At 37.5% G+C, this 19,550-nt stretch overlaps 1 protein-coding gene across 2 annotated transcripts in view; it reads left to right on the top strand.

Annotated features, from left to right (window-relative positions):
- TRPC6 (transient receptor potential cation channel subfamily C member 6) overlaps window positions 1-19,550 on the top strand; it is a 135,192-nt gene that overhangs the window by 110,356 nt on the left and 5,286 nt on the right. For both annotated transcript variants that reach the window (XM_019035943.3, XM_063693480.1), the window contains exons 7-10: window positions 924-1,188; window positions 2,363-2,558; window positions 3,309-3,512; window positions 5,192-5,266. In XM_019035943.3, coding sequence (XP_018891488.1) covers window positions 924-1,188; window positions 2,363-2,558; window positions 3,309-3,512; window positions 5,192-5,266 — 740 coding nt within the window. The remainder of the gene's footprint in view (window positions 1-923; window positions 1,189-2,362; window positions 2,559-3,308; window positions 3,513-5,191; window positions 5,267-19,550) is intronic.

Genomic DNA, 19,550 nt, shown 5'->3' with positions numbered 1-19,550 from the left:
TTATTGGCAATATCACATAAGGCCTCCATTATTATTATTAATGTTTATTTTAATGTTTAATTTTAAGATTTTTAAAAATGCACTTAATTAAAAAAATTCAAAGCTATTTGTAGATAATACTTATATTCAAAGCACTATAAAAAAGGAAACTGCTTTTATTAGTTTCTTGTTATCCTCTCCTAATTCCACTTCTCAGCAAATAAGCAAATACAAATTTGTAATTATGTTTTTCCCCTTTCTTACACACTGTTTTGTGTTTTTCTTCATAATGGTTTCTTAGCTGCATTTTTGAAGACCTGATGTAATAATGCCAAAAAAATTCATAAGTGAATAATTGCTTCATTTTATGGTAAAAATAGACTTGTTTGAGTGACCAATAAAAGTTACTTCTAATAAATTTAAATGACTACAAATATGCTACAAGCCTAAAATTATATTATAGTGTAATTATAACTTAAGACTGAATAATAAACGCTACCATTTATTAAGTGCCAGGCACTTGCTAAATGCTGAACATATGCTGACTTACTGAATTCTCACAAAGACAAGAGAGTTAGAAGGGATATTATCTCATTTTCAAAAATGGGGAAACAAAACTAGAGAAGTAGTTTGCATAAGTTCTTTGTTACACGTGTGTGTGTGTACATATATACGTGAATTTTTACAGATACTGAGTCTATAGTCTGAACTCTTAACTATTATGCTATCCCCTTATGGGAAATTGCTAGCAAACCAGGAGAGTCATGTTCTCAATAAACTAAGAAGCTCAACTATAGCAGACACTTAAGAAGCCCTTTAAGATAGGAGACTTCCATTCGAAAACTGGATTCTAACATAACTATATTTCTTTCGCAGAAAAAGAAGTTACCTAAATAAAAAACTTGAAGAAACTCACACAACTCTTTGTCTTTGCTTTTTCCTAGCCAGGATAAAGTGGGACCCCTCTGATCCTCAAATAATATCTGAAGGTCTTTATGCAATTGCTGTAGTTTTAAGTTTCTCTAGGATAGCTTATATTTTACCAGCAAATGAAAGCTTTGGACCTCTGCAGATATCACTTGGAAGAACAGTCAAAGACATCTTCAAGTTCATGGTCATATTCATTATGGTGTTTGTGGCCTTTATGATTGGAATGTTCAATCTCTACTCCTACTACATTGGTGCAAAACAAAATGAAGCCTTCACAACGTATGTGATCTCAGATATTTTGATGATAGTTATTGCAAATTAAATAAATATTAGTTTAACAGTGTTTATGTAAGTAAGTCCATGGGATAATGTTTTGGTAAAGACTTCATCTCTAGTTCCTGTTTTGCAAAATGAGGGGATTTTACAAATGAGTTGGAGGGACTCTAAAATGTAGGAAGCTTTCTAATATTAAATAATAACTTACATTTTTAGAGCCAGGTAACTACCTTGCATGCCTCCCTTTATTATCTCTATTTCACCAAGAGGAAACTGAAATTCACAAAAATTAAGTAATTTGCTGAATATTCCATAGCTGTGTGCGGAACAAGCCAGGTTGTAACCCTTGCTTGCTGACTCTAGGGTCTGTTGTTGCTCTAAACTCCCTTACCCTCCTGCTTACAGGGGACTCCTGGGGATGCTAACTATGAAAACAGCTGCTTTCCTAATTGAATTTCTCAGATCTTATCACTGAGTAGATCTGACTTATCAATAGTGGCAAGAGTTTTGACTTATGTTCACCATGGACACGTGTTTTTTTTATATAAAGTGTGTTTGGAATAGATTAAATATTAGGTTTTCAGTGTTATAATAAGAAGCAACAACTGAAACATAAGCCTACTGTTTTCCGTATTTCTCTAAAATACAGTTTGCCAGGGAAGTGAAACCACCTGAGTTAAGCAAATTGGCTTAGCTTTGGTCAATAATTAGGCCTAAAGCATTGAAATTCCTACCTAAGACATGTCAGTGATTTTGGTAACATTGTCTGTTTATATTGTATTTTCCATTAAGATGTATATGATTATTATCTATTGGATATGAGTGGAAGTATAGATCAGGAGGAAACCTAAAAGGATTCTAACAATTCCATTGCCAACGCTATGGATTAAGTGTTCATATCTGTGGTTATGAAATTATGTTAATAGCATTTATTGAGTGCTTATGTATTTAGATATTGAGCTATGATTATTTACTTCATATGCACAATATTACCCAATCCTTGCAGCAATCCTATTGTAACCATTTTACAGAAAAGAAAAGTGAGCTTCAGAGAAGTGAAGAATTTTTTTTATACTCACTAATTTGCAGACACTAAACACACTCACTGTTATTATGGTAATATTGTTATTTATTTATACACTTTCTTATTTCTTTTCTTCTGTTATTTTTTCCCCAGAGTTGAAGAGAGTTTTAAGACACTGTTCTGGGCTATATTTGGACTTTCTGAAGTGAAATCAGTGGTCATCAACTATAACCACAAATTCATTGAAAACATTGGTTATGTTCTTTATGGAGTCTATAATGTTACGATGGTCATTGTTTTGCTAAATATGTTAATTGCCATGATCAACAGTTCATTCCAGGAAATTGAGGTATAATCTCAATAAACTTTTATAATTTGTGCCTTCATGGTTTAACTATTCCAAGGGCTAACTCAGCAATGGGGATGAAAGCATGGACTGCTCTTTGCCCTTTGTTCATTCCCTGTTTTATACACTCGTTTGACCAGTAATCTGGAAAATTTTAACTCTTTGCTTCCAAATGCAACATCAGTAAAGTGTCATGGGGCAGAGACATAAGGCATAAGAAGCAGAAATGCTGATTTGATACTAATTTAATAAAAAACTTTAGAAATACTATATCAGCATGAATTTATATTTTATTCAAAAAATTATTGCTTATGAATACCATCATTCTCCAAGTCTTTTTTGAGTGATATTCAAAATTGACCTTTTCTCAAGTTGAGATTAATAGTGTAAATTTTTATTCCAGAAATCTTGATCTGTGTCCCAAATAAATGAGTGGTATATTTCAGAATAAAAGAGAGAATAATTTTTCATAGCATTTTTCAGAAAGTAGGAAAATACATTTATATCTATCAGGTATTTATAAACACATGGGAACTTGGAGATTAATAGTCTTGCAAGACTGTCAAAATTTTAGACAAATTTAAGAAAGAATATGTGAATAGAATGTTAACATTTTGAAAAAATCTTGGAACGATCACTGGGGTCTGAGAGTGTTTATAGGCATTGTCCTCCATCTAGCTACACAATGTTAAAAGCATCCCAGTAATTCTGTTTATGCATTTCCTTGCTGAACTGTCATGTGTATTTGTATAGGATGACGCTGATGTGGAGTGGAAATTTGCAAGGGCCAAACTCTGGTTTTCCTACTTTGAGGAGGGGAGAACACTTCCTGTACCCTTCAATCTGGTGCCAAGTCCAAAGTCCCTGTTTTATCTCTTACTGAAGCTTAAAAAATGGATTTCTGAGCTGTTCCAGGGCCATAAAAAAGGTTTCCAGGAAGACGCAGAGATGAACAAGGTAACTTAGCTTGATAAGTTATCATTGTATTCTTAAATTTTGTGACTACTGTAACCACTATGCCACATCCCTTTAAAGAGAAGCAGTTCCTGATGACACATCCATTCATTCCCACATGCAGTCACTTCACACAGCACAGTCCTTTGGCTTGTGTCTGTTCAACATGAGCACACTGGACATTTCCTACTTAAAAGAATGTAAGAAAAATTCATGAAATATAACTAAAATAATATGTTATCTGGAGTGGGTACTGAAAGAAGAACTATTCTGGGCTGCTTTTTTGCTGTTATGGCTACATGTCCCTCACTTTTCCTTCAATTTATACAGCCCAGTAAATCGGCAGCAGCTTGTTATGACTGGCGGGGGGGTGGGGGGCAACTTGATTAACTCTTAGATAGCTTCTACATTGAAAAGTTCAGAAATCAGTTGCTCACATACAATTTGGGAGACCAGGCTTGGCAATAAGTAGTTCAAGAAAGAAAGAGCTAAGGACATTGATTGAAAACAGTAATCCCACAAGGTGATGCAATCTTTAAAAAAAATAAAAAGATTTAGTGCTTAGATGAGGCAGTAGGGTGATCACAGCATGTTCAGATATGTTTAGAGAACATGTGGAATTTTTTTCTCACTGGAGGTGGAAGGTGAGGGCTTATGCTGTGCAAAGATCTCTGCTGAGCATTTAGACCTCTGTACTCAGAAGGAGCACTGAGATACCAGGTGTATCCAGAGGAGGAGGACCAGAATGGAACACATATGGATAAAGTGTCATATGAGGGAGGACTGAAGGAGCTGGGTGTTTCTTCTGAAAAAGGAAGATTGAAAGTGACTAAAAATATCTTTGTAATTTCCATATTTAATTAGGAAGTACACTTGTTTTTCAAAAATGGGAAGAAAAGCAATGGGCCAAAAATTCAAATTGTTAAATTTTAATTCGATATAAGAGCAAACTTCTTTTAATAAGAAAATCTGCCCAACAGAAGAATGGGCTGCCTTTAGAAGTAGTGAGCCTCCCACCATTGTAAGAAGTCAATAAATGCCAGATGGCTGACAGTGGGAATGTATTGAAGATTTTTCCCTCTTACACTGAGTGGGCGATTGGGCCAAATGATTATAAAGTTTCCTTGCAATAAGATTCTATCATTAAATAAAAGGAAAATGTTGTAATTCCTGCACTGTTTCCCATTTACTATTTAGGGTGCTCAAGTAAGTAACACATTCTCTGAGTTCTAGTTTCCTCAACTGTAATATGTGAAAAAAATTATATCTACATCCTGAAGGTCAACTCAAATAAGTATATAAAAGTACTTTGAGAATTTTAAAGCTTTCTTTAAATGTGATTATGATTAATTTGTGTAGGAATTTTGGAAAAAATACAATCTATGATATTCTTCCAGAAGTACAACTTACAGAACTCAGTGGATTGAGTGGCAAAAATTTCCCTTCCTTTATTTTACTTAATTAAATGGGTGGTTTACAGGTCTGGTTAGAACTGCAACCTGAGGGAATTCAGAGTCCAAAGGAAATGTCTAAGCAAGCACTTGCAAAGGGAAGAACCCCGTAAGAATATGTTTCTCTCATTAAAACTTGTTGGAGAATTAGACGAAATGGCTTTTAAAATACAGAATGAAGAGTGAAATTGGTTATGCAGTTATACTCATTTTACTATCTGTCTTTAAAAGATAAATGAAGAAAAGAAACTTGGAATTTTAGGAAGTCATGAAGACCTTTCAAAATTATCACTTGACAAAAAACAGGTAAGCTCATATTTGAAAATATGAAGTCATGCACATGATCGGGCTTATCTTTTCAAAGAAAGGGACAGATGTTCAGAAGCAATTTTAGGAAGTAGAGAACAGACCCATTAAATAATTCAACTATTTTAACAATTCTCAACAATTCTGTTATTGAGAGGTAGAAATAAGCTATGTTTGATAAGCAAAAAAGAATAGCATGTACATTTAAGACATATACTAAGCACATATATATACTTATGGTGATGGAATAGAAGACTGTTGATATAAAGAAGGGAATATTCTGTCAGGAACCTGATGGAGGGTATGATTAACTTCACTCTTTGCAGCTCAGGTAGAGAGCGGGCATGGTCCCCAGTGCCTCCTAATTTGTCAATAATCAAGAAGCGATGGAAAAAGGCACTGTGGGACCTTAATGGCTATTGTGGTCGACACCGTGTATAATGAACAATGTACTCTAGAGATCTATCAGCTCCTTAACTGAGAGTAGCAAAATCCTCAACGATGAGGATGTTTCCTTTTTTGTGGCCTGTACATAGTAGGGCCACAATAAATGCTTGTTGCTGAAAAGAAATGATAAAGGAATGATTAGGAAAAGGGCAATGTATCAGGTAGGACCTGCATTCAATTACACATAGTAATATAAAATCCAAATCATGGTGGTTTAAACAAGACATTTGTTTTTCCCCTGTCTCATTTAACTCTCCAGATTTATGCAGTATGGGGCTGTCACCAGGCAGGAGTTTCTGTGATTCTCCTGGACTTTTTGTCATAGTCAGATTCAAGAGGACAGCTTTACTTTCAGCTATTATACCCACTTTTCAGGCATGTAGGAGTAAGGGCAAAGGAAAAGTCGGGGATGCTAGCTGAATCTGCCACCACCTTTCACCTTTAGAAGAATCTCCCAACAATTTCTGTTGTTATATCTCATTGACCAGAACTATGATATATGGCTATCCCATGGAATACAAATGACAAGGAGGGAGACCATTTTTTTGTTAAGCTGGTTATGTTACCTCCCCCAACAACATAGGAATCCTCTTAAGGCCTATCTGATATCCAACCTCCCAGCTTCCTTTCTAACCATCCCTTCCACTAGCATGTCAACCATCACCCATTACAAATCAGAAAACAAAGGAGAGCTTTAGGTAAGGGGAACCCTAAGCCATTAGCCCTAGTTAAGATTAGGAAGTTTGATTGGGAAGAACTTCCAAAGAACAATATCACAGGTGAGAAGGGCTGCAGTGGGAGGTAACATGTGGATGAGAGACCTGTGCATGAATTCTGTGAGCCCTGCCACAGCAATGGGGCCGCATGGGCTGAGAGTAAGACAGCAAGAAGGCAAGTGGAAATCGTCCCTGGTCATCCAAGAGAGTCAGCAGATTAGGGTCATTGCAAATTGGCACATTCTTGCTGTTCAGACAAGTTTTGTTTGGCTTGCCTATCCAGGTGAATCTAGATTGCATTTAAAAATGATTCCAATAAAGGAAATTTAAGAAATGGAAAATAAGGTATTTAACAGAGCTACAAAGTCATTTCACTCTAGAAAGGATAGTTTAGTGGTTAGGAGGCTAGTGTATGAGGGTCAACAAGCCATAGCCCTCAGGCCACATTTAGTCTTCAGCCTGTTTTCAGACTGAGAGTTAGAGATTTAAAAAAAAATTACATTTCTAAATAGTTGTGAAAAAAATAAAGATATGTGAGAGAGACCATATGTGGCCCACAAATCCTAAAATATTTATTATCTGGCTCTTTAAATCCTAAAATATTTATTATCTGGCTCTTTACAGAGAAGCCTACCATCCATGTTCTCATGGTGATGGTTATCATGAATAGAATACATAGGAAACACAGACTTAAGTTCAAATATTTTGTGAGCAATTTCTGCCATTCTAATGCATGCCTGTGTGTGTTGTACTTAAAATGTTGTCTCATTAAGACACTTTACTTGTTCACAGGATGTAGGCAGTAATCACACCAACATCCAAATATTCTTTTGAATATTAAATTACTTAATACTATAAAGTTCTGACAACAGGGCCTGGCACATAGTGGGTATGTAATAGCCATTTATTATTTTTATTGCTATTACTAGAGAGCAGGAAGAGTAAGTATACTACATAATTTGGTAGTGATATTAATCCAGTGAGGACAGAGAAATAATACTAGGCCTAAAAGTCCTATAGAAAGAATGCAAAAAATAAAGAAGGGGTCCAGTTAAAAATCATAAATGGGTATATCTAGAAAAAAATAACTTGAAATAAATGAAGTAGTGAGTGGAAGAAACAAAAACAGGATTGCTGACAAGATGGCCGAATAGGAACAGCTCTGGTCTGCAGCTCCCAGCAAGATCGACGCAGAAGGCAGGTGATTTCTGCATTTCCAACTGAGGTACCCAGTTCATCTCATAGGGACTGGCTGGACAGTGGGTGCAGGCCACAGAGGGCGAGCTGAAGCAGGGTGGGGCATCGCCTCACCTGGGCAGCACGAGGGGTTGGGGAATTTTCTCCCCTACCCAAGGGAAGCCATGAGGGACTGAGCCTGAGGAACCATGCATTCCGACCCAGATACTGTGTTTTTCCCATGGTCTTTGCAACTCACAGACCAGGAGATTCCCTCTGGTGCCTACTCCACCAGGGCCCTGGGTTTCAAGCACAAAACTGGGCGGCTGTTTGGGCAGACACTGAACTAGCTGCAGGAGTTTTTTTTTTGTTTTTTTTTTGTTTTTTTCTCCCCCCACCCCCCCCCCCCCCTTACCCCAGTGGTGGCTGGAATACCAGTGAGACAGAACCATTCACTCCCCTGGAAAGGGGGCTGAAGCCAGGGAGACAAGTGGTCTGGCTCGGTGGGTCCCACCCCCACGGAGCCCAGCAAACTAAGATCCCCTGGCTTGAAATTATCGCTGCCAGCACAGCAGTGGTCTGAGATCAACCTGGGATGCTCGAGCTTGGTGGGGGCAAGGCCATCCACTATTGCTGAGGCTTGAGTAGGCAGTTTTACCCACACAGTGTAAACAAAACGGCCAGGAAGTTCAAAGTGGGCAGAGCCCACTGCAGCTCAGCAAGGCCACTGTGGCCAGACTGCCAGATTTCTCCTGTCTGGGCAGCGGATCTCTGAAAGAAAGGCAGTAGCCCCAGTCAGGTACTTACAGATAAAACCCTCATCTCCCTGGGACAGAGCACCTGGGGGAAGGGGCAGCTGTGGGCACAGCTTCAGCAGACTTAAACATCCCTGCCTGGCGGCTCTGAAGAGAGCAGCGGATCTACCAGCACAATGTTTGAGCTCTGCTAAGGATCAGACTGCCTCTTCAAGTGGGTCCCTGACCCCTGTGTATCCTGGAAGGTGCCCCTTTGGGACGAAGATTCAAGAGGAAAGAACAGGCAGCAATCTTTGCTGTTCTGCTGCCTCTGCTGGTGATACCCAGGCAAACAGGGTCTGGAGTGGACCTCCAGCAGACTTGTAGCAGAGGGGCCTGACTATTAGAAGGAAAACTAACAAAGGAATAGCACGTCCACTCAGAGACCCCATCAGAGGTCACCAACATCAAAGACCAAAGGTAGATAAATCCACAAAGATGGTGAGAAACCAGTGCAAAAAGGCTGAAAATTCCAAAAACCAGAATGCCTCTTCGCCTCCAAAGGATCACAACTCCCCACCACCAAGGGAACAAAACCGGACGGAGAATGAGTTTGACAAATTGACAAGAGTAGGCTTCAGAAGGTGGGTAATAACAAACTCCTCTGAGCTAAAAGAACATATTCTCACCTGGTGCGAAAAAGCTAAGAACCTTGAAAAAAGGTTAGAGAAAGTTCTAACTAGAATAACCAGTTTAAAGAAGAACATATATGACCTGATGGAGCTGAAAAACACAGCACGAAAACTTTGTGAAGCATACACAAGTATCAATAGATAAATCGAACAAGCCAAAGAAAGGATATCAGAGATTGAAGATCAACTTACTGAAATAAGCATGAAAACAAGATTAGAAAAAAAAGAATGAAAAGGAATGAACAAAGCCTCCAAGAAATATGGGACTATGTGGAAAGACCAAACCTACATTAGATTAGTGTACCAGAAGGTGACAGGGAGAATGGAACCAAATAGGAAGACACTCTTCAGGATATTATCCAGGAGAACTTCCCCAACCCAGTAAGACAGGCCAACATTCAAATTCAGGAAATACAAAGACCACCACAAAGATACTCCTTGAGAAGAGCAACCCCAAGACACATAATCATCAGATTCACCAAGGTTGAAATGAAGGAAAAAAGTTAAGGGCAGCCAGAGAGAAAGATCGGGTTACCCACAAAGGCAAGCCCATCAGACTAACAGCAGATCTCTCTGCAGAAACCCTACAAGCCAGAAGAGAGTGGGGACCAATATTCAACATTCTTAAAGAAAATAATTTGCAACCCAGAATTTCATAACCAAACTAAGCTTCACAAGTGAAGGAGAAATAAAATCCTTTACAGACAAGCAAATGCTGAGAGATTTTGTCACCACCAGGCCTGCCTTACAAGAGTTCCTGAAGGAAGCACTAAGTATGGAAAGGAAAAACCGGTACGAGCTGCTGCAAAAACATACCAAATTGTAAAGACCATCGACACTATGAAGAAACTACATCAACTAACAGGCACAATAACCAGCTAGTATCATAATGACAGGATCAAATTCACGTATAACAATATTAACCTTAAATGTAAACAGGCTAAATGCCCCCATTAAAAGACACAGACTGGCATATTGGCTAAAGAGTCAAGACCCATCAGCGTGCTGTATTCAGGAGACCCATCTCACATGCAAAGACACACATAGGCTCAAAATAAAGGGATGGAGGAGTATTTACCAAGCAAATGGAAAGCAAGAAAAAAAAATCAGGTGTTGCAATCCTAGTCTCTGATAAAGCAGACTTCAAACCAACAAAGAACAAAAGACAATGAAGGGCATTACATAATGGTGAAGGGATCAATGCAACAAGAGAGCTAACTATCCTAAATATACATGCACTCAATACAGGAGCACCCAGATTCATAAACCAAGTTCTTAGAGGCCTACAAAGAGACTTAGACTCCCACACAATAATAGTGAGAGACTCTAACACCCCAATCTCAATATTAGACAGATCAACAAGACAGAAAATTAAAGATATTAGGGACTTCAACTCAGCACCAAGCAGACGTAATAGACATCTACAGAACTCTCCACCCCAAATCAACAGAATATACATTCTTCTCAGCACCACATTGCACTTATTCTAAAATTGACCACATAATTGGAAGTAAAACACTCCTCAGCAAATGCAAAAGAACAGAAATCATAAAAAATGGTCTCTCAGACCACAGTGCAGTCAAATGAAGAAATTAACTCAAAACCACACAACTACATAGAAACTGAACAACCTGCTCCTGAATGACTACTGGGTAAACAATGAAATGAAGGCGGAAATAAAGATGTCCTTTGAAACCAATGAGAACAAAGACACAATGTACTAGAATCTATGGGACACATTTAAAACAGCGTTTAGAGGGAAATTTATAGCACTAAATGCCCACAAGAGAAGGCAGGAATGATCTAAAATTGACACCCTAACATCAAAATTAGAAGAACTAGAGAAACAAGAGCAAACAAATTCAAAAGCTAGTAGAATACAAGAAATAACTAAGATCAGAGCAGAACTGAAGGAGCTAGAGACACTAAAAACCCTTCAAAAAAATCAGTGAATGCAGGAGCTGGTTTTTGGAAAGTATCAACAAAATAGACCGCTAGCCAGGCTAATGAAGAAAAGAGAGAAGAATCAAATAGATGCAATAAAAAATGATATAGGGGATATCACCACTGATCCCACAGAAATACAAACTACCATCAGAGAATACTATAAACACCTCTACACAAATAAGCTAGAAAATCTAGAAGAAATGGATAAATTCCTGGACACATACACCCTCTCAAGACTAAACCAGGAAGAAGTTGAATCCCTGAATAGACCAATAACAAGTTCTGGAATTGAGGCAGTAATAATAGCCTACCAACCAAAAAAAGTCCAGGACCAGATAGATTCATAGCCAAATTCTACCAGAGGTACAAAGAGGAGCTGGTACCATTCCTTCTGAAACTATTCCAAACAACAGAAAAAGAGGCAATGCTCCCTAACTCATTTTATGAGGCCAGCATCATCCTGTTACCAAAACCTAGCAGAGACACAACAGAAAAAGAAAATTTCAGGCCAATATCCCTGATGAACATTGATGAGAAAATCCTCAATAAAATACTGGCAAACCGAATCCAGCAGCACATCAAAAAGCTTATCCACCATGATCAAGCCGGCTTCATCCCTGGGATGCAAGGCTGATTCAACATACGCAAATTGATAAACGTAATCCATCACGTAAACAGAACCAATGACAAAAACCACATGATTACCTCAATAGATGCAGAAAAGGCCTTCATCAAAATTCAATAGTGCTTCATGCTAAAAACTCTCAATAAACTAGGTATTGATGGGACGTATCTTAAAATAATAAGAGCTGTTCATGACAAACCCACAGCCAATATCATACTGAATGGGCAAAAACTGGAAGCATTCCCTTTGAAAATCGGCACGAGAGAAGGATGTCCTCTCTCACCACTCCTATTTTACGTAGTATTGGAAGTTCTGGCAAGGGGATTCAGGCAAGAGAAAGAAATAAAGGGTACTCAAATAGGAAAAGAGGAAGTCAAATTATCTCTGTTCGTAGATGACATGATTGTGTATTTAGAAAGCCTCATCATCTCAACCCAAAATCTCCTTATAAGCAGATAAGCAACTTCAGCAAAGTCTCAGGATACAAAATCAATGTGCAAAAATCACAAGCATTCCTATACACCCATAACAGACAGAGAGCCAAATCATGAGTGAACTCCCATTCACAATTGCTACAAAGAGAATAAAATACCTAGGAATGCAACTTACAAGGGATATGAAGGACCTCTTCAAGGAGAACTACAAACCACTGTTCAAGGAAATAAGAGAGGACATAAACAAATGGAAAATCGTTCCATGCTCATGGATAGGAAGAATCAATATCATGAAAATGGCCATACTGCCCAATGTAATTTACCGATTCAATGCTATCCTCATCAAGCTACCACTGACTTTCTTCACAGAATTGGAAAAAACTACTTTAAACTTCAAATGGAACCAAGAAAGAGTCCACATAGCCTAGTCAATCCTAAGCAAAAAGAACAAAGCTGGAGGCATCATGCTCCTGACTTCAAACTATACTACAAGGCTACAGTAACCAAAACAGCATGGTACTGGTACCAAAACAGATACATAGACCAATGGAACAGAACGGAGGCCTCAGAAATAACACCACACATCTACAACCATCTGATCTTTGATAAACCTGACAAAAACAAGCAATGGGGAAAGGATTCCCTATTTAATGGTGATGGGAAAACTGGCTAGCCATATGCAGAAAACTGAAACTGGACCCCTTCCTTACACCTTATACAAAAATTAACTCAAGATGGATTAAAGACTTAAATGTAAGACCTAAAACGATAAAAATCCTAGAAGAAAACCTAAGCAATACCATTCAGGAAATATGCATGGGCAAAGACTTAAAAAGCAATGACAACAAAAGCCAAAATTGACAAATGGCATCTAGTTAAACTAAAGATCTGCACAGCCAAAGAAACTATCATCAGAGTGAACAAGCAATCTACAGAATTGGAGAAAATGTTTGCCATCTATCCATCTGACAAATGGCTAATATCCAGAATCTACAAATAACTTAAACAAATTTACAAGAAAAAGAAAAACCCATCAAAAGTGGGTGAAGGATACGAACGGACACGTCTCAAAAGAAGACATTTATGCAGCCAACAAACATATGAAAAGTGCTTATCATCACTGGTCATTAGAGAAATGCAAATCAAAACTACAATGAGATATCATCTCACTCCAGTTAGAATGGCGGTCATTAAAAAGTCAGGAAACAACAGATGCCAGAGAGAATGTGGAGAAATAGGAACGCTTTTGCACTGTTGGTGGGAGTGTAAATTAGTTCAACCACTGTGGAAGACAGCGTGGCAATTCCTCAAGGATCTCAAACCAGAAATAACATTTGACCCAGCAATCCCATTACTGGATATATACCCAAAGGATTATAAATCATTCTACTGTACAGACTCACGCACATGTATGTTTACTGCAGCACTATTCACAATAGCAAAGACTTGCAGCCAACCCAAATGTCCATCAGTGAGAGACTGGATAAAGAAAATGTGGCACATTTACACCATGTAATACTATGCAGCCATGAAAAAGGATGAGTTCATGTCCTTTGCAGGCACATGGATGAAGCTGGAAACCATCATTCTCAGCAAACTAACACAAGAACAGAAAACCAAACACCGCAAGTTCTCACTCATAAATGGGAGTTGAACAATGAGAACTCATGGACATAGGGAGGAGAACATCACACACTGGGGCCTGTCAGAGGCGTAGTGGGCTAGGGGAAGGATAGCATTAGGATAAATACCTAATGTAGATGATGGGTTGATGGGTGCAGCAAACTACCATGGCACGTGTATACCTATTTAACAAACCTGCATGTTCTGCACATGTACCCCAGAACTTAAAGAATAAAAAAAGAAACAAAAACAATAATGGAGAATTGTAATATCAGAATGAATTCGAATGTCAGTAGATATTATTTGCAAAATGGCAACAAAATTAGCATTTTTCAGGTGTGTTTGGCAGCAACACACACATACATAGTACACATACACACAGGGTCATGTTGGTTTCCCACCACTTTCCAGCAATGGATGTGGATACGTTTTATGGCTTTCTCAGGCCTGAGTTTCCTCATTTGTCATTACTACAGCCTCAAAGGGTCATTAAATTAATGAAATAACATACCTAGCAAGGAACATGGTAGGAAGTATATTTTGCTACTCACATGCCCGTTTCTTCCTCCCATTCCTCTTCCTTGGTGAAATCATGTTGGTCATGGTGTGTTAACCAATCTCCCAGACCAGGAAGAGGCAAACTAACTGATGAAGGTGTGGGTTCTGGAAGATAAAGCCCATGTCTTAGTTTAACTCTGATCCTTAATACTTCTATAGTTTTGGTACCTGCAAATGTCTGTGGAAAGAAAGAATGCGTGAATGTACAGAAGGAAAGGTGTACAGACGGAAAGATAAAGGGGAAAATGTTACTGAAAGAATATGAAATAGCTTATCTCCAAAAGGTATTCAACTCAAAACAGTTTACTTTTATTTCATTTTAGTTTTTGAGACAGGGTCTCTATCACCCAGGCTGGAGTGCACTGGTGCCATCATGGCTTGCTGCAGCCTGGACCTCCCAGGCTCAGGTGATCCTCCCACCTCAACCTCCCAAATAGCTGGGAGTGCAGGTGAGCACCACCACGCCTGGCTAATTTTTAGTATTTTCTGTAGAGATGGGGTTTCGCCATGTTGCCCAGGCTAGTGTTGAACTCAAACTCCTGGACTCAAGTGATCTACCTACCTCAGCCTCCCAAAGTGCTGGGATTACAGGCATCAGCCACCGTGCCTGGCCCAAACAATTTTATAATTTGCTAGGACATTTTAGTAAATTCTTTTGTTTGTTTGAAGTAAATTATCTGCACATATCACATAAGAAAACTGGAGTAAGGTGAAATGATTTAATTTCTCAAAGCCTTCCCTAGTTAGTGGATATATTCAGAAAAGAATTCAATCATTCCTGGTGACATATTGTTTGGTCCCAATCATTTGTAACATGTGTACCAAGCACTATATAATTAAATCTCTTACCAGTTTAACTTCACTCTATGTATTTTAAATATTGAAATGCTTAAAGGAAAAAGGGGTGACATTTCAGCTAGTAATATTATTGTTGTGTTATAATTGACAATATGGCCCATTATGTTTTCTTACGGATAAGAGGTTATGAATTATTAGTCTCAAGAATAACAGTGTCCCTCTCCAAAACCTAAATATTCATAGCAACCCTTGGGGTTGGCATATACAGGCAACTGACTTCTTTTTTATATTTATTTTCATTGTTATAAAATATATATAGCATAAAATTTACCATTTTAACCATTTTTAAGCATATAGTTCAGGAGCATTAACTGCATTCACAATGCAGATGACTGATTCTTAACTGAATATTCCAAGGAGATGGTTATGGCTCTTTTCCTTTCCACCTAACTCCCATTTATGATCTACAAAATGTGTGATATGACAAAATTGTTTTACAGTTTTGTAAAGGGCATTTCAATTAAATATCACACACATACACAGTCCACCCTCCATGTCCATATGTTCTGCATTCGCAGATTCAACCAACTACGGGTCAAAAATGTTAAATAAAAACATCAAAAATAATATGATCATAAGAATAATACAAATTTAAAAAACAGTAGAGTATAACAATATTTATCAGTTACATAAAATTATATCGAGCATTGTAAGTACTAGAGATGATTTAAGTTATACCAGTGGCTATGAGTAAGTTATATGGAAATAGTACACCATTTTTTATAAGGGGTCTGGGCATCAGTGGATTTTGGTGTGCTCAGAAGGGTCTTGGAACCAATCCCCCATGGATACCAAGGGGTACATGTACTGACTTCATATAATATACAGTTGACTACATATAACATATATAATGGATTAATATGAAGATATAAAATTCACCATGTTTGATCAATATTTTATATTCACTGCTTTTCCTTCCTTATCAAAACTGCACTTTGGAAATTGATATAGTAACAGTATTGAACTAAGTACTCAGAAGATTGAGATCTTATAATAAGTGTACATCTCTGCCCCTTCAGCAATTCATTTAACTTCTCTGAACCTTAGTTTCCTCATCTATAAAACAGAAATAATCAAGTTGTACAACCCATCACACAAGCATATTGGAAAGATTAAATTGGTACTTTGAAAATCGTAAACACTACACAAATGTAATATACTCATATTATAAAGAAATGGCTCTTGTTGTTATTTGGTTGTAAAAATCTCAATAAATTTTTTGCAAAGATAGGTCAGTGTAATTGGATCTTATATGTTTCCAGTAAGAAAATACTCATCCTGAAAGCATGAAGGATGTATAATAAGTCACTGGACAGATAAGAGAAAAATTAAAATCAAAATGCCTTTTCTTTATGATAGAAACTATGGTATCTATCAAATGAAATAATTTTATTTTCCCTGTAGCTTCTCTAAAAATGTGGAAAATTAAAATTTATTTTAACCATCAGCAAAATGTATATTATATATTGTAAATGAGTTACACTTTTCAATAACACATATTTTAATCATAGCTTAAAACAAACTGTTTAGTATTTTAGAAATACTAAACCTGTGATGTCTGACCTCAGTTGTGAAGTCTGGAATAAAATGTTGATTCCACTGTCAGTTTAACAATCTAGACAGCCTTTTGTGTAAGTGTGTCTTCTGGCAGCTACGGAGATGTGCTGTTTCCTGTTGGGCTGACTGACTTTCCCAGACAATCGTCTTACCTCTCCCCCTTTCACAGGTGAGCAGAGCCTCACAGTGGAGAGGATTTCTCCGCCTTCTCTCGTTCCCACTTCCCTTTATCTCTCATAGGTATAATCCTGGGTACATCTCATACCTCCAACTCAGTCTTGGCATTTGATTCTTGGAGGCTTAAATCAACACAAGTATCTCTTTTCCCTTGCCATATGAGCTTGTGGCGAACAAAACTTGAGACACATTTCACATGGCTTGGTTTTACTACATACATTAAACTGTATTCCTGAGAAGATTTTTTAAGGCAATTATTTATATTTCAAATAATTTTTGCCCACTGCTAATGAGATGGTTTGGCCCTAGTGTATACATACTAAGAAAAACTCTCATGGTTCATTCTTTCCTACCCAACTCATATGGCTTATGCTTAATCTTTTTCATAACATCTATATCTAAGATGGTAGGTGAATTTCTGATTCACTCAGGTCTTCTCTCTCTGACCTCTTGAATTTTAAAGTATTTAGTTAGCTGCACAAACACTGCCTTCACATCTGCTCCAGGTGCACCATAGATGTCAGTAGGATGAACCATATATAAAAATACATTTTGAAACAAGGTAAGCATACTTACTCATTATCTCCGACCATATCCTTTAACTCTAAAGGTCACTGACTGGTGGTTGCTAGCATTAGCTTTTCAGATAATAAGCAGACCTATTCATTATCTTCAGTCATATCCTTTAACTCTAAAGGTCACTGAGTTTGGTGGTTGCTAGCATTAGCTTTTCAGATATACAGTCTGAAAGGATAGCATAAATTAAAAGTTGATCTCTTCCATAGTCTATTACATGTGTAAACCTGAAAATGCCAGATAACTTCTTGAATAACTGCCCTGTTCCAACTTCTGAACAGATCACATTCCAGTTGTCGTCTTAGGGCAGGTTTTTAAACCATGTAGGGTAGAGCTTAGGAGATTTTAATGCTCATCTGAATGCGTGAATCACTGACTATTTCATTCCCTGAAGGACTTAGTCATGGACTTGGGCACATCAGTAAAAAGTAATATTTGGCAAAATATCTCTAGGATGAATTGACTACAGACAGTCCCAGACTTACCAGAGTTCAACTTCATGATTTTTCACCTTTATGATGGTGTGAAAGCAATATGTGTTCAGTAGAAACTGTACTTCAAAGTTTGAATGTTGATTCAAATTTTGTATAATAACTTTAATATAAAATAGGTTTTGTGCTAGATGCTTTTGCCCAACTGTAAGCTAAGGAAAGTGTTCTGAGTACGGTTAAGGTCAGCTAGGCTAAGTTATGATGTTCAGTAGTTAGGTGTATTAAGTGCATTTTCAACTTGCTTACAATGGATTTATCAGGACGTAACCCCATCATAAGTAAAGGGGTATGTGTAGATTAAAGTTAACCGTGAAATAGACCTAAAGCCACATAGTAGATATTTATCTTTCTGTAAAAAATAGCTCTTGACAATTATAGAATGTCCAGTGTATTTCAAAGTATATATTCTCTATACCCCATCTCTTTAATTCTTGCAATAGCTCTGGGAGGTAGGTAATATTATTTTCCCTATTCTATATCTGAGGATCCCAAGGATATAGAGGTGAAATGATTTGCCTCAAGTCCCATTTCAAACAAGTGACAGAGCCTGAATTTGAACCAACATCCACTTGATTCAGAGCAATATGTTTATAAGCACTGTGTAACACAGCTTCATTTCATATCTGCATTCACTGCTGACTGAATATATTGTCCATACCTTTTCAGTTCATTGCTCTGTTCCCAGCTGCAGGACATTTACTGCTTGTGGGAAATAGGTGACTCCATGAACTGTTCCTGTATCCAGCAATACAAGAAACTTTAAAGACTTAAGATTACTTGTTCTTTTTAACGAATTAGAAACAAGTTATTAGTATTGCTCACTCTAATCCTGAAATGAACCTACAAGATGAGAAATGTTAATATCAAACTAATTATTAGGAAATGAAAAAGAAAATGAATAAAGAATGCATAAAATGTGGTAGAAGGTATTAACAAAGGGGGCAGGCAGTGGTTCATTCAGAATTGGAGAGAGTGTTTATTTCCATATTAGGAACAAAGCTTGCATCCAGTCCTTCTTGCTTGTAGTCAACAAGCTTCCCACTTCCAACCTCTATGGCAGTATACATGTTGGCACCGTCTATAAATACCCAAATCCCTAAGCTTTAAATACTATTCAGTTTTCAAATTGAATTTTATGTACAAACGTGTTGCAGACTTGGATTTCCAGACATTAAATAATTGTACATGGAAACAATTATATATTAGGATTTTCTGCCACCAAGTGGTAATAATACTTCCTTGCACCATTGGATAGGTTTACTCTTCTCTGTATCATTAAGTTTTTTAAGAAATATTTACTGAATTTCTATGATGTATTAGAAACTGACTAGAATTTTTTTCTGAAAATAAAATACATATGCATCCAAAACTTGGTATTTAATACTTAGAAAAAAACTAGACACATAAAAATGCTTCATGTGAGTTTATATTTAGTTTTATACCATTTAACTATACCAGTGATTCTCACCCAGGGGTGATTGTGCCCTCCACTCCTAATCTGGTGCCTTTGATAATACCTGCAGATATTTTTGGTTGGCACAATAGGGGGTGGTGGGAGCTGTGACTGGCATCTAGTCTGTAGATTAGAGGCCAGGGATGCTGCTAAGCATTTCATAATGCACAGGAGACCACCCACACCAAAGAATTATCTAGCCCAAAATGTCAATGGTGAG

The sequence above is a fragment of the Gorilla gorilla genome, chromosome 9 (genome assembly GCF_029281585.2).
Source record: "Gorilla gorilla gorilla isolate KB3781 chromosome 9, NHGRI_mGorGor1-v2.1_pri, whole genome shotgun sequence".
Lineage (NCBI taxonomy): Eukaryota > Metazoa > Chordata > Mammalia > Primates > Hominidae > Gorilla > Gorilla gorilla.
Note: the sequence above shows the minus strand (reverse complement) of the source record. Positions and strands in the feature narration are given on the sequence as shown.